Source organism: Odocoileus virginianus, chromosome 17 (assembly GCF_023699985.2).
Source record: "Odocoileus virginianus isolate 20LAN1187 ecotype Illinois chromosome 17, Ovbor_1.2, whole genome shotgun sequence".
In the NCBI taxonomy this organism is placed as follows: Eukaryota; Metazoa; Chordata; class Mammalia; order Artiodactyla; family Cervidae; genus Odocoileus; species Odocoileus virginianus.
The window spans coordinates 39,652,393-39,668,311 of NC_069690.1; the positions used below are offsets into that span (position 1 = coordinate 39,652,393).

The 15,919-nt window shown below is 40.7% G+C and overlaps 2 protein-coding genes across 2 annotated transcripts; one reads left to right on the forward strand and one right to left on the reverse strand.

The window, feature by feature from the left end:
- Nucleotides 1-973: 973 nt before the first annotated feature.
- LOC110152626 (keratin-associated protein 9-4-like) lies at nt 974-2,131 on the reverse strand. The gene has a single exon (XM_020916414.2). The coding sequence runs from the start codon at nt 2,047-2,049 to the stop codon at nt 1,459-1,461; it is 591 nt and encodes a 196-aa protein (XP_020772073.2). The 5' UTR covers nt 2,050-2,131; the 3' UTR covers nt 974-1,458.
- Nucleotides 2,132-5,865: 3,734 nt separating this feature from the next.
- LOC110152870 (keratin-associated protein 9-2-like) lies at nt 5,866-7,144 on the forward strand. The gene has a single exon (XM_020916688.2). The coding sequence runs from the start codon at nt 5,902-5,904 to the stop codon at nt 6,682-6,684; it is 783 nt and encodes a 260-aa protein (XP_020772347.2). The 5' UTR covers nt 5,866-5,901; the 3' UTR covers nt 6,685-7,144.
- The last annotated feature ends 8,775 nt before the right edge of the window (nt 7,145-15,919 follow it).

Consider the following 15,919-nt stretch of genomic DNA (forward strand, 5'->3'; position numbering starts at 1 on the left):
AACATGAGAGCTACTTATTCTACCAAACATCACATGACAGAGATGACTGGCCCCATGGAAAATTGGAATAGTCTTGCAAATATGGAGCAAAGAACCAATTTAGAGGTGACAGCATGTGATTCTGATACAGTGTCTTCTGGATGTAGAGTATACCTTGACCCAAAGACCACTACCTGGTTCTTATATAGGTAGTACCAAATATATACACAGAGGTAGTACACATGGTTTCAAAAAGTGATGTAGGAGTGAATCTTCCCAACTTAACTCAAAGTAATGTTCTTGGGAACCAGTGCTTCCCATCCTGGACTGAAGGCTTTAACACTATGAGAGTCACATTTCTTAGAAGGAATATCAGTTCAGTTCAGTCACTCAGTCGTGTCCATCATTTTGCATTCCTCATGTAGGTAGACCAGTGGGAAGCCCTTTGAACTCCATCAAGCTGATTTGCAAGATTTTTTTTTAAGAGATAGATTTGTAACAAATTCTGGTGGAACATACCAGTTGTCAGCAAAGTCTAAGAAGTGATTTTTTTTGTCCTCAGTAGCAAGTCAATTAACATAAGGTGTTGTGTGGGACAGGGGTTCTTTTGCAGTTACTGATTGCTGAGGGATGGTTATCAAGAAGAGGTAGAGAGTAGGGATAAATAGTCTGAACATAATTTCCTTGGCATATCTTATGATGTGTCCATGCCCAGCAATAGCACATAAACAAAGACAACAACTACAGCTTAGTCACTGAGATTCAAGCATCTATTTCCTTGGGATGTATATGTAAATACCTGTGACCAGGAACAGAAGACCCTATCCTGGATGAGTGTATTCATTACTGGCTAAAGCATACTACACAATTTACTTAATGAGCTAATAATTGATTTTGAGAGCCAACATGATACTCATAATGGATAATGCATATAGTATGTAGTATGTACTTAAATCTCTATATCAGGAATGCCATGTAAAAATCAAACACAATATAGGAAGATTATAGCAAAGAATTTATTGAGAAACACACAGGCAAGACTACCGCATCTAGGAAGACAATTCAAAGGCATCATAAAAGGAAAATGCAGGGTACAAGAGCCATGGGGATATTGATAGAGAAACATATGATTATATTAATCATGATAAGCTGCAGAAACCTATAGAAACATTAAGAGGATTTGTTTTCCTAAATTACTTAGAAGTACAACATGGTCAGTCCTATTTTCAGAGTCAAAACCAAGACATAAGTCCTTATCAAAGATGCCTGACACATGGTCTTCCTACACCAGAGAAAGATAACTGGGAGAACCCTCTGCACTCTATCAAGCTGATTTATAAGCTTCTAAAGAGGCAGATGGGTAACAAATTCTGGTAGAGCATACCAGTCAGCAAAGTCTAAGAAGTAATTTTTTGTCCCCAAGTAGCAACTCAGTTGCTATAAAGTGTTGTTGGGGACAGGGGTTCTCTGGTGAGGTGATCAGCAACAGGAAGGCTGGCAGCAGCTGGATACACAGCTAGGGCGACAGCAAGTGGTCTGACAGCAGACAGGGCGGCTACAAGGCTGGCAGCAGCTGGATCCACATTCCTGGGCTTGGCACCCAAGGAGGCAGCAGCACGTGGGGTGGTAGCAGATTCTGTGGCAGTACACAGGAGCACAGCAAGCTGGCTGACTGCAAGGCTGGCTGCAGCTGGACCCACTGAAGGTTTGTCCACAGCTGCTGGACCCACAGCAGGTGGGCTGGCAGCAGGTGGTCACACAAGTAGGCTTGCAGCAGGTGGTCCTACAACAGGTGGTTTCACTAGTTTGATAGCAAGTTGGGGGGCAGGAGGGCTGGCAGCAGATGGTCTCACAGCAGGTGGGCTGACAGCAGGGTTTGCTGCAACAGCTGGGCTGGCAGCAGGAGGTCACACAAGTAGGTCTGCAGCAGGTGGTCCTGCAACAGGTGGTTTGACAGCAAGCTGGGGGGCAGCAGGGCTTGCAGCAGCTGGACTCACAGCAAGTGGTCCTGCAGCAAATGGGCTGACAGCAGGTGGGCTGGCAGCACGGGGAGCAGCACGAGTGGGTCATTGTGTCTGTGATGAGGATGGACTCCTGTTCAGAAGTGAGTTTCTCAGATTCTGCTCACTCCTCCTGTTCTGGGGCTTTTATATCCTGGACCCCCAATGTTGGGACCAATAAGCAGGACTTTCCTGGTTGTTCTTTATGTTATTGTTGTAGTTTTGATCATTGTCATGGAGGAAGTTGCTTTCTTAGTGTTTTATAGAGAGGCCTCTGTAAATTAGTGTTTGATCTTTTCCTTAATTGGGTCTAGTACTTAAGAATCTTTCCTAGAAATGAAAAAGTCAGGAATCATCACCAGCAGCATTTCTGGTCCTGTGACATCATCTGGTCATGGGGAGTTCCTGCTGGCTCTGTGACGGTCAGAATAGTTCTCCTTTCTCAGCTTTGTTCCTTTGGCTCTACTTAGACTGGGACCTGCCTCCAAAGGGTCAGGATGCTGATGCATTCTGTGATGAATGAAGCCTGCTTGAGTTCAAGCCCGGTCTCTGACAAAGTCAGAGTTAAGACTTCCACATGTATTTGTATATATCTGTATTTGGAAACTAGTTTGAAGTGTTTCCCAGTTTTATCAGGGTCATCTGAATAGAGGATGGTTGGCACATTGTTTTTCAAATGAAAATCAGTGCCAAAACTGGAATAGAGGCAAAAACTGAATCCTATTTTCTCAAACAGCATCCCTTCCTTACTGTTTCAGTGCTATTTTCTAGTTTAGGTTAATGACCTCTGGTGAGACATCCCAACTTGCATATACTTTCTTCTATAATTTGTGACAAGCAGGTTAGATAGGAGAATAACAAAGGTATGTTTGAATCTGTAAACTTACATACTCCGACAAATGTTGAATCTCAGCCACAATTTCTTAAAGCTTTTAGGCCCCATTTTCTCTCTTTTAGATGTATATGTTAGAGTATAATTGCCATATAATGGGAAAACATATAGTCAGCAGTAGAAAGGATAAAACAATAATGTAATTCCAATAGCAGAAAAAAGGGAAAAATTTTAAATTTGTGTGGAACTGCAAAATAGCCAATGCAATATTGAGAAAGAAGAACAAAGCTGGAAGCATCTTTTTCCTTGATTCCAAACAGTATTACAAAGCTATATTAAACAAAACTGTATAGATTAGAAAAAACCAGCACCTAGATCAATGGAATAGAGTAAAGAGGCCAGAAATAAGTCCACACATTATATGGCCTACTGATTTATTACAAAGGAGCCAAGAATATATTAATGCAATAAGGAAATTGCAATCTCTTAAACAAATAGTTGTGGGAAAACTGGGCAGCCATGTGCCAAAGAATGAAACTGGACTCCTCTCATACACCATCCGCAAAAATTAACTCAAAATGGATTAAAGACTTGACATTAGACCTGAGATTATAAAACTCCTGGAAAGGAAAATAGATAGTAAGCTCCTTGATATTGGTCTTAATGCTGACTTTTTGATTTGACACCAAAATAAAGGCAACAGATCTAAAACTGGGAATAATTAAGCAGTTTATGCCTAGAAAAGGAAACTATCAACACAATGAAAAGGAAACCTATTGAACTGAGAGAAAATATTTTCAAATCATATTTCATAAAGGATTGATATTAAAAATGCATAACTCAATAGCTCACATGACTCAATAGCAAAAATGAAACAACCTCATTTAAAATGGGCAGAGGTTCTAAAGACATACTTTTCCAAAGAAGACATGCAGATGGCCATCAGATACATGAAAAGGTCTTTAATATCACTAATCAACAGGAATGCAAATCAAAACCACAATGAGATATCAATTCATACCAGTTTTAGCATGGCTATCATAAAAATGTCAAGACATACAAAGATTTAATGAGACTATGAAAAAAAGGGAACCCCTTTCCCTGTTAGTTGAAATGGGAATTGGCACAGCCACTATGAAAAACATTACAGAGATTCCCCAGAAATTAAAATTGGACATGAGGAGAATAGAATATGATCTAAATATTCTACTTCTTGGCATTTATCTGAAGAAAACAAAAACGCTGACTCAAAAAGATTTATGCAGCCACATGTTCATTATAGCATTGTTTACACTAGCCAAGACACGGAAACAACCCAAGTGTCTGTCAATGGATGAATGGATAAAGAAAACATGGAACATATTATATAATGGAATGTTATTCAGTGATGAATAGAGGGATATCTTCCCATTTATGACAATGTGAAAGGACCTTGAGGACATTAAGTTAAATGAAATAAGTTGGAGACAAATACCATGTGATTGCACTTATATATGGAATCTTAAAAAAAAATTTCTGAAACTGAGCTCATAGATAGAACAGAACAATGGTAGCCAGAGGTGGGAGGTGGGGTGGGTGAAATAGTTAAATGGGATCGAAAGGTACAGGCTTCCAGTTATAAAATAAATGCATGGGGAATGTGATGTACAGCATAATGACCATAGTGAATAATACTGAAATCTTTTAAAGTTGCTAGAAAAGTAGACTTTAAAAGTTCTCATGCAGACAAGTGTTCAGGGCTGGTGCACTGGGAAGACCCAGGGAGATCGGATGGGGAGGGAGGCAGGAGGAGGGATCGGGATGGGGAACACATGTAAATCCATGGCTGATTCATGTCAATGTATGGCAAAATTCACTACAATATCGTAAAGTAATTAGCCTTCAACTAATAAAAATAAATGAAAAAAAAATTCTCATGCAAGAAAAAAGACTTTGTAGTTATCAATTGTGACAGATGTTAATGTTAACCAGACTTACTGCAGTGATAACTTTGCAACATCTACGAATATCAAATTATTACATTGAACACCTATAAACAATATAATGCCGTGTCAATTAAAGCTCAGTTTAAAACAAACAAACAAGGATAGATACACATCAGTAGAATTCAGAAGTCTCATATCAGGAGAGTACATGATACCACTGTAGTGAAATATTGAAACATTTTTATTGTTTCTACCGCTGTTGACTATCTGCTTTCCCTATGACATGGGAATTACACTCTTACATACGTACCTAAAAGAGAGAAAATAGGATACAAAAAACTCTAAGAAATTATGGTTGACACATTTGACATTTATTGAAATCTATAAATCTATAAAGTTATCATCCTATCTACCTATTTGTCACAAATTATAAAAGAAAGTATGTGCAAGTTTGATGTCTCACCGGAGGTGATTGATCCAGCTAAAAATAGTTATGGGACATTAATGAATTGATATCTGAAAACAGGGTACAGCTTTTGCCTCTATTCCAGCTTTGGTGCCGAATTGCTAGTGAAGAAAAATGTGCCAACATCTTCTACCTAAATGTACTTAATAAAGCTGGGAAACATTTTAGGTCAGTCACTATGGATTTGAAAGACATGTGTATAGATACACGTGATCGTCTTGAATCTCAGACTTCGCCTGACATCACACTTGGACTTTAGCTAGCTTCATTCATCACAGAATGCATCAGCATCCAGCAAGTCTCAACCTAAGTGGAGTCAAAGGAACAAAGAAAAGATGACTGTTCCGACCCTGGCCAAGGCAGGAAGAACTATCTCATGACCTGATGATGTCACATGACCAGAGATCCTGTTGGGATGATTCCTTATTCTTTTTCCCTTCTGGAAAAGGTTCTTAAGTACTAGTCCTAATTAAAAAGAAGATCAAACACTAATTTACAGAGGCCTCAAAACACTAAAGAAGTCATTTCCTCTTGGATAATTTCCCATTGACTACAAAAACAACATACACAACAAGGAAAGTCTTGCTTATTGGTCCCAACATTGGGGGTCCAGTGTATAAAAAGCCCCAGAACAGAAGCAGTCATCAGAATCTGAGAAACTCACTTCTAACCAGAAGTCCACACTCCACCAGTGACAAAATGACTCACTCCTGCTGCTCCCCGTGCTGTCAGCCCACCTGCTGTGAGCCCAGGTGCTGCCGGCCTTGCTGCCCCCCAACTTGCTATCAGACTAGTGAAAACACCTGCTGTAGGACCACCTGCTGCAAACCCACCTGTGTGACCACCTGCTGTCAGCCCACCTGTGGTGGGTCCAGCTGCTGCCAGCCTTGCTGTCGCCCTGCCTGCTGTCAGACCACCTGCTGCAGGACCACCTGCCTCAAGCCTATTTGTGTGACCACCTGCTGCCAGCCCACCTGCTGTGAGGCCAGCTGCTGCCGGCCTTGCTGCCCCCCAACTTGCTATCAGACTAGTGAAAACACCTGCTGTAGGACCACCTGCTGCAAACCTACGTGTGTGACCACCTGCTGTCAGCCCACCTGTGGTGGGTCCAGCTGCTGCCAGCCTTGCTGTCGCCCTGCCTGCTGTCAGACCACCTGCTGCAGGACCACCTGCCTCAAGCCTACTTGTGTGACCACCTGCTGCCAGCCCACCTGCTGTGGGTCCAGCAGCTGTGGACAAACCTGCAGTGGGTCCAGGTGCTCTCAGCCTTGCTGCCAGCCAGCTTGCTGTGCACCCGTGTACTGCCATAGAACCTGCTACCACCCCACATGCTGCTGCCTGCCTGGGTGCCAAGACCAGAGCTGTGGATCCAGCTGCTGCCAGCCTTGCAGCCGCCCTGTCTGCTGTCAGACCACCTGCTGCCGGACCACCTGCTGCTGCCCTAGCTCTGGGTCCAGCTGCTGCCAGCCTTCCTGCTGCTGATCACCTTGCCAAGGAGCCACTGTCCCTATACAACACCTTCTGCTAATTGACTTGCTACCTGGGGACAAACAAAATCACTTCTTAGACTCTGCTGACAACTGGCATGCTCTACCAGAATTTCAGTTACTCATCTCCTTGCTTAAGAGCTTGTGAATTAGCTTCCTCCAATTGTCTTCCTCTGGTGTAGGAGGACCATGTGCCAACTGCCTGCATCTGTGATAAGGAAGCATGTCTTGGTTTTGACTCTGAAAATAGGATTGACCATCTAGTTCTTCTGAGTAACTTAAGAAAACGAGATCTCAGAATGTTTCTATAGGTTTCTGCAGCCTATCATAACCTTTATAATCATATTTTCTCTTTTGCTATCCTCATAGTTCTTGTATCATGCTTTCTCCTTTTATGATCACTTGGAGGTTTACCCATGTGTTTCTCAATAAATGGTGTACCACAATTCTTCTATATGTGTTTGATTTATTGCACCACCTTCCTGACATAGAAATTTATATATCATATGCTTTATCCATTATGAGCATCATATTAGCCCCCTTCCCAATTATTATCTCATTATTAAAAACCCATTTCATTGTGTAGTGTGGTTTAGCTAATAATAAACAGACTCATCCAGGATGAAGTCTTCTTTTCCTGCTCAAGGGCACTTATATTTACATCCCAAGGAACTATTAATAGATGTCTGAACCTCAGTGACTATGTCCTTGGCAAGCTATACTTGCTGTCATTGTTCATGCGGTTATCTACAGCTGGGCCTGGACACACCATGAGATACTCCAAGGAAATTATGCTCAGACTATTTCTCCCCGCCCTCTATCTTTTTGCAATAATTATCCCTCAGCAATTAGTAACTTCTGTCTCTGCCCACTGGTCTATCTAGATGAGGAGTCCAAAATATCCAGGTGACAGTTTAAACATAGACTATATTCCCTAAAAAATGTGACTTTTATAGTATTAAGCACTTCAATCCAGGAGAGTGTAGATCCACGGGGAGGGGAAGAACAGATTCCCATACATGTCACCGTGAGTTAAAGTGAGAGGGTTCACTGCCACTTCACTTTCTGAAACCATGTATACTACCTTTGTGGATATACATGGTACTTACTACCTATTTGGGAACCACATAGTGGCCATTAGGTCGAAGTATGTACTGTATTCAGAAACAACATATCAACCTCGTGTGTTGTCATCTCTAAGTTGGTTCTTACTGCAGTCTACAAGACCATCTAATTTTCCATGGGCCAGCCATCTCTTGATGAAACTGAAAGAGGCTCAATACTCTTGGCTTAAAACTCAACATTCAGAAAACTAAGCTCATGGCATCTGGTCCCATCACTTCATGGCAAATAGATGGGGAAACACTGGAAACATTGATAGACTATTTTGGGGGGCTCCAAAATCACTGCAGATGGTGACTGCAGCCATGAAATTGAAAGACGCTTGCTCCTTGAAAGAAAAGTTATGACCAACCTAGACAGTATATTAAAAAGGAGAGAGTTACTTTGTCAACAAAGGTTCATCTAGTCAAAGCTATGGTTTTTCCAGTAGTCATGGATGGATGTGAAAGTTGGACTATAAAGAAAGCTGAGCCCCCCAAAATTGACACTTTTGAACTCTGGTGTTGGAGAGTCCCTTGGACTGCAAGGAGATCCAACCAATCCATGCTAAAGGAAATCAGTCTTGACTATTCATTGAAAGGACTGATGCTGAAGCTGAAACTCCAATACTTCAGCCACATGATGCTAAGAACTGACTCATTTGAAAGGACCCTGAAGCTGGGAAAGATTGAAGGCAGGAGAAGGGGATGACAGAGGATGAGATGGTTGGATGGCATCACCGACTCAATGGACATGAGTTTGAGTAAGCTCCAGGAGTTGGTGATGGACAGGGAAGACTGGTGTGCTGCAGTCCATGCAGTCACAAAGAGTCAGATATGACTGAGTGACTGCACTGAACTGAACTGAACGAGAGAATTCTAATTTTCCATGGGTCAGTTATCTCTGTCATGTGATGTATGGTAGAACAAGTAGATCCCATATTCGTTTGCCTCTTGTTGATCTTGTTCATCAAAAAGTGGGTCTGTGGGTCCTAAGTTTTACTATTCAGAATTCTATGACAATATTACTGCAAGCTGGTGGATAGTATTGCTGATAGGGATAACAATCCATGTTTATAGCATGAAATCCTAGTAAAGAAGAATTGCTGTCTTTTCCATGCACATGTAGTCTAAGAGGAAAACTAACCTGCCTTCAAGTTAGCTGGCTACGTTTCCTGAGGGATATTATTCTCTGCTTCTGACCAGCAGCATATACAGCAGGGCCAGCCGTGGTCAGAGTGAGCTTGTGCTGTTGGTTCACACAAACCTTCCTTCCCTGCCACCATGGACTCCGTTCATGTATAAGCATCGATGCACCTAAAGAAAGAGATGGGGTAAGATATCCCAAACTTGCAGGTGTCCAGTGTTTCCTTTGTGGTAAACACTCTGGAGGTCATTGATGTGGGACACAGTGGGAAACACTTTCTGCCCTCACACCTCCATCTAAACAATTCTTCAAATCCCTTTACTTTCCACTCTTGCTTCTCCCTTGGCTCAATGCAATCAGTCAGTCCTTTTACCACATGCAAATAGGCAAAGAGCATCATTTCCTCAGGGCACATTTTTCAAAAAAAAAAAATACATATATATATACATATATATAATGGACATGTGTACTGACTCACTCTTCACTGTGAGTATTTTCTCTTTCCACTACCCTTGCACAGCAGAAGTGTTATCTGTCATAGTCAAAATTCTCCATTTGGCTTAAAAGCTTCTACTGAAGTTAACAGTTGATGAAATTTAAGATATTGAATGTTCATATATTATGATCAATTTGATTTAGTAGAAATCAAATGGAATTGGGATGGTAATTATTTTAAATACTATTTTTAATTAGAGGATAATTACAATATTGCAATGGTTTCCACCATACATCAACATGAATCAGCTATAAGTATATATATGAAGGAGGAAACAGACAGAACAGGCTCCATCTTGAAAGCAGGACTCCATCTTGGGCCAGACTGTGGACTTTGAGCTATATGCCCAGTATCTATAGAAATGACATACCAACTGGAAAACCAGACCCCCCAGATGGAAGAGCCCCAGTGTTTGTACCTAGACTCTCCGTCACCTAAAAGAATACCCTAATTATCTGTGTAACCAAATAGAATCATAAATTCTATTATGCTTATTGGGGTATGATCAAAGGCCTACTGATAATTGTCCACTACTAACTACGTAGTCTTAAGGCATATGAATCACAGGTTAACTTTTATTGTGTCTTTCTTTTCCTTTGTTCAGACTAGTTTCAGGGAATCTGGGGAGGTGGGTTTGGGCAAGTACAGTTAGGGTACGTACAGTTTTCACAAAAACTGGTCGGGGTCCTTGGCTAAGGGGAGACACTACCTTGGGCCCGCTGGTGTAATAAACTGCACTCCACTGTCTGCATTGTCCTTCTGAGTGAGTTTGTTTCCTGGAACACGTGGCTACAACACATACATCCCTTCCTCCTAAGCCACTTTCCCACCTCCTTCTCCATTCCACCCCTCTAGGTCATCACAGAGCACCAGCTTTGGGTTCTGCATCATACTACCAATCTCATCTGGCTATCCACTTTATGGGCTTCCCTGGTGGCTCAGACGGTAAAGAATCTGCCTGCAATGCAGGAGACCTGGGTTCAAACCCTGGGTAGGAAGATTTCCCTGAAAAGGGAATGACTCCAGTGTTCTTGCCTGGAGAATTCCATGAACAGAAGAGCCTGGCAGGCTACAGTTCATGGGGTCTCAAAGAGTCAGACATGGCTGAGTGACTAACACACACACACACACACACATATACACACTTTCACTTCGTATATGGTAATGTATATGTTTCGATGCTACTTTCTGGAGTCATGCCACCCTCTCCCTCCTGCACTGTGACCACACATCTGTTCATTATGTCTGTATCTCCTTTGCTGCCCTGCAAATAGGATCATCAGTACCATCTTTCTAAATTCTATATATACGCATTAATTTGTGATATTTGTCTTTCTCTTTCTGACTTACTTCACTCGTATAATAGGCTCTAAGTTCATCTGCTGCATTAGAATGGATTCAAATGTGTTCCTTTCTACAGCTGAGTAATATTCCATTGTGTATGGAATGTACACAATTATGTAACACAATTTCTTTACCCATTCATCTCTTGGTAGACATCTAGGTTGCTTCCATGTCCTTGCAATTGTAAATTAGTGCTGCAATGAACATTGGGGCAGATGTGTTTTTTTCAATTAAGGTTTCCTGAGGGCATATCCCCAAGCAGCTCAATACCAGAAAAACAAACAACCCAATCAAAAAGTGGCCAGAAGAACTAAACAAGTGAATGGTTGTTGCTAAACCATGAAAGACGACAGGATTCTTGGCCTCTGGAAGAGGAGCATTCAATCCGGGGCCAGTGATGAAATTTGATCGCTCAGCGCTTTTGTGTAATTAAGTTTTGTTAAAGTGTAAAAGAGATAAAGAAAGTTTCTGACATAGACATCAGAAAGGTGCAGAAAGAATGCCTCCCTGCTAGTCTTTAACCAGATGTTATATAGCTACTAACAGTCTGCTAATCAGAGAAAAGAAATGTCTCAAAACTCAGAGAATGGCACCAGGCCCCTCACCCACAACATGCATTTTGAGATAACATTGGCACCAGTTGAGCCATAAAATGATTGACATGAATCTTGAAAAAAGGCAAATTTCCAAGCAAATATATAGTTTCATTAACATAGATTAGGAGAACAAGGTATGAGTAAAACATACTGGTTTGTCAAGTTGGTTCTGAGCCTTTAGGAGGAACCGACTTGAAGACAGAATCTAGGGTAAATACATAGACATTAACATAGCTTAAGACAAACATTTCCATAAGAAAAATGCATTGGTCAGCTCAAGGTTTGAGAAAAGTTAAGTTCAGATGGAATCAGGTGTCGTCATGGCAATACAGAATTTTAAGAGAAATCTCTTTTTAAATTTGTATAGAGAAGGGGAAAAAAATCTTAACACTTGTGGTTTATTTCCTCCTGCCACTTAAGAGAGAGATAAAAAATGTCTGACATTTGCAGCCTACTTCCTCCATTTGGAGACCCCTGGCCTTCCTGCCTGTTACCCTCTCACAAGCATTTCTCCAAAGAAGACATAAAAATGGCTAATAAACACATGAAAAGATGCTCAACATTGTTCTTTATTAGAGAAATGCAAATTAAAACTACAATGAGGTATCATCTCACACCAACCAGAATGGCCATCATCAAAAAGTCTACAAACCACAAATGGGCTGGCAATTATTACTCATGTATTCTTTAATCATTGAGGGCAGCACTAAGCTCTGCTCTTCTCTATGGATGTGCTATAAGTTCTCATTAATACTATGACTTGGAAGTTAAATAATTTATAAATTTGAGAATGGTTTATGTTAAGTAAGGCATATAGACTTAAACAAAGTAGACAAAATCTTACATTATCATGGAACAAGTAAGAAAAAAAAATGATTCTCTACTAAAAATGGTGATGAATCAATTTGTTTTGAGATATCCTTGAAAATATAAGAATTGTGGTCTTTTCAAAAGGTGTCTACTTGCAGATGGACTGACCCTGTGAAAGAGAGAAAGAGAAAGAAAATAGTTCTAATCCATGGGTGGACCTAATATATAGAAAGTAGTGGGAAAATAGATATTTAAAGGTCATAACATAATATATGTGAAACACTTCTTGAGGTGACTTATGTATATATTTCCCTAATCAAGTGTTAGTGAGTAGCAGAACAGAAATTTGATCTCTCTTCCATATGATATTAATTCCCATGACTGAGAGCTATTGTCTTTTTCCACCATGGAGAACTTATGGTTGAAGATAAGATAAATAGAAGCACAAATCTATGAGGGAACTTAGTACAGAAAGTGGATAGTGTACACTAGAAGCGTCTTACAAAGGAACAAAATAAAAGTCAAAAGAATGATCACATACACCTATTTGTTTCAATGATATTTCATTCTACTAAACTATAATCTGGTAACATCTAGAATATTTAGGGAAACTACTCTGACTTAACCTTAACACTACATATCTGATTGAAAAGGTCAGTGATAGAGGTCTTGGGGAAAAATGAGAATCTTAAGGTTCTGTAGTCAGTAGGCAAATACTGGGCATAATGAAAAGTGCATCCCAAGAGGTGGGAGAGCACATGCCAAGGATAAGGGAGAAATCAATGTGGTTTTGCAGTGCAGGTATCTTCTCCTGGGGAGAGTAACAGCTCAGCAATGCCATTCTGAGTTTCTAACAAGTGATCCCAGTGAGCAAAAGATTCAGGAGACTGGATTGGGAGAAGGAGAAATGCTAAAATAATCAATTCCTATTTATGAGAGATGCTTGAAAATGGAATGGGTTACCACGGCACTAAGAAGTCACACCACTGGAGGTATGGAAGCATCAACTAAACAACCAAACAGTTGGAATATTGTATCTTTGATTTGTAGCCTCTGTGAGTGAATTCTATCAGGGGACTGTAAGGGTCCCTTCTATTAATGAGTCTCTGTGAAGTCTCTAAATTCTCTGTCTTGTTCAAGCACTATAACTGATTGATTGGTTGTTGACATTGCTGTTTTGCTCTAGGTCCACAAGCACTCAAAAGCATAGCATTAAAATAATAAGACATTGCACCATGAAATTATGACATCCATTCATCTAGGCAAAAAGATGCTCTCTCCCCAAATGCTTTCAGTTGAGCACAGTTCAGTCACTCAGTCATGTCCGACTCATTGCGATCCCATGGACTGCAGCATGCCAAGCTTCCCTGTCCATGACTAACTCCTGCAGCTTACCCAAACTCATGTCCATAGAATCAGTGATGCCATCCAACCACCTCATCCTCTGTCATCCCCTTCTCCTCCTTCAATCTTTCCCAGCTTCAGGGTCCTTTCTAGTGAGTCCGTTCTCTGCATCAGGTGGCCAAAGTACTGGAGTTTCAGCTTCAGCATGAGTCCTTTCAATGAAGAGTCAAGACTGATTTCCTTTAGGATGGACTGGTTGTAGCTCCTTGCTGTCCAAGGGACTCTCAAGAGTCTTTTCCAACACCATAGTTCAAAAGCATCAATTCTTTGGCACTCAGCTTTCTTTATAGTCCAACTTTCACATCCATCCATGACTACTGGAAAAAACATAGCTTTGACTAGATGGACATTGGTTGGCAAAGTAATATCTCTGCTTTTTAATATACTGTCTAGGTTGGTCATAACTTTCCTTCCAAGGAGTAAGCATCTTTTAATTTCATGGCTGCAGTCACCATCTTCAGTGATTTTGGAGCCTCAAAAATAAATTCTCTCACTGTTTCCATTTATTCTCCATCTATTTGCCATTAAGTGATGCAATCAGATCCCATGATCTTAGTTTTCTGAATGTTGAGTTCTAAGCCAGCCTTTTCACTCTCCTCTCTCACTTTCATCAGAGGCTCTCTAGTTCTTCATTTTCTGCCATAAGGGTGGTGTCATCTGCATATCTGAGGTTATCGATATTTCTCCCGGCAATCTTGATTCCAGCTTGTGCTTCATCCAGCCCAGCATTTCTCATGATGTACTCTGCATGTAAATTAAATAACCAGAGTGACAACATACAGCCTTGATGTACTCCTTTCCCAATTTGGAACCAATCTGTTGTTCCATGTCCAGGTCTAACTGTTGCTTCTTGACCTACATACAGATTTCTCAGGAGGCAGGTCAGGTGGTCTGGTATTCCCATTCAAGTTGATCTTTATTATTTTGACAAATGTGCAACCAACTAAAATGATTCTTGCAGACTCAGAAATCTGCTTTTATTTACATACAGAAAACTGTGTTATGTTCTAGTATTACATCACTGTATTATATTACAATCGAGTCCTCTATTGAATCATAACAATTTATCCATGCCATAAATTAATATTCTAATTTATGGATCACAATAATTGTGGTATAATTTTCATAATCTACTTGATCAGTCATTTCTATCTGCATGAAGAACTAAGGGAAAGTCAAATATCAGAAGGTTATTCTGTAAGCAATCAGAAGTATTTGGTAGGACGGAATGCTGAGTGGCATTTCATATGCTCATGTCAAACACATGGTCTTTCCTAAGGGACTGGAAGACTCAGGTGCAGTCTCTTTCCCCTGCAGTGCTTGGCTGTGCTGCTAACCTTTGCACGTGTGCCTCTCTTGACTTTGAACCTCCAGGACTGACAATCCCAACTATATTTAAGAAACACACATTCATTATTCAAATCCTCATCAGGCTAGAAGAATTTCTGTTCGTCTTGATATCACAATTTTTCCGTAAAGTGCCTTTGCATAAATTCTAGTCCTATTTATGTCTTTTTTTTAATTTTTTTTTTATTTTTTATTAGTTGGAGGCTAATTACTTTACAATATTGTAGTGGTTTTTGTCATACATTGACATGAATCAGCCATGGATATACATGTATTCCCCATCCCGATCCTCCCCCCCCACCTCCCTCTCCACCCGATCCCTCTGGGTCTTCCCAGTACACCAGGTCCAAGCACTTGTCTCATGCATCCAACCTGGGCTGGTGATCTGTTTCACTATAGATAATATACATGTTTCGATGCTATTCTCTCGAAACATCCCACCCTCGCCTTCTCCCACAGAGTCCAAAAGTCTCTTCTATACATCTGTGTCTCTTTTTCTGTTTTGCATATAGGGTTATCATTACCATCTTTCTAAATTCCATATATATGTGTTAGTATACTGTAATGGTCTTTATCTTTCTGGCTTACTTCGCTCTGTATAATGGGCTCCAGTTTCATCCATCTCATTAGAACTGATTCAAATGAATTCTTTTTAATGGCTGAGTAATATTCCATGGTGTATATGTACCACAGCTTCCTCATCCATTCGTCTGCTGATGGGCATCTAGGTTGCTTCCATGTCCTGGCTATGATAAACAGTGCTGTGATGAACATTGGGGTGCACGTGTCTCTTTCAGATCTGGTTTCCTCAGTGTGTATGCCCAGAAGTGGGATTGCTGGGTCATATGGCAGTTCTATTTCCAGTTTTTTAAGAAATCTCCACACTGTTTTCCATAGTGGCTGTACTAGTTTGCATTCCCACCCTATTTATGTCTTATAACTTAGACTTTAAAATACCTAGAAGGAAATTGAATAAAATGGGAAGG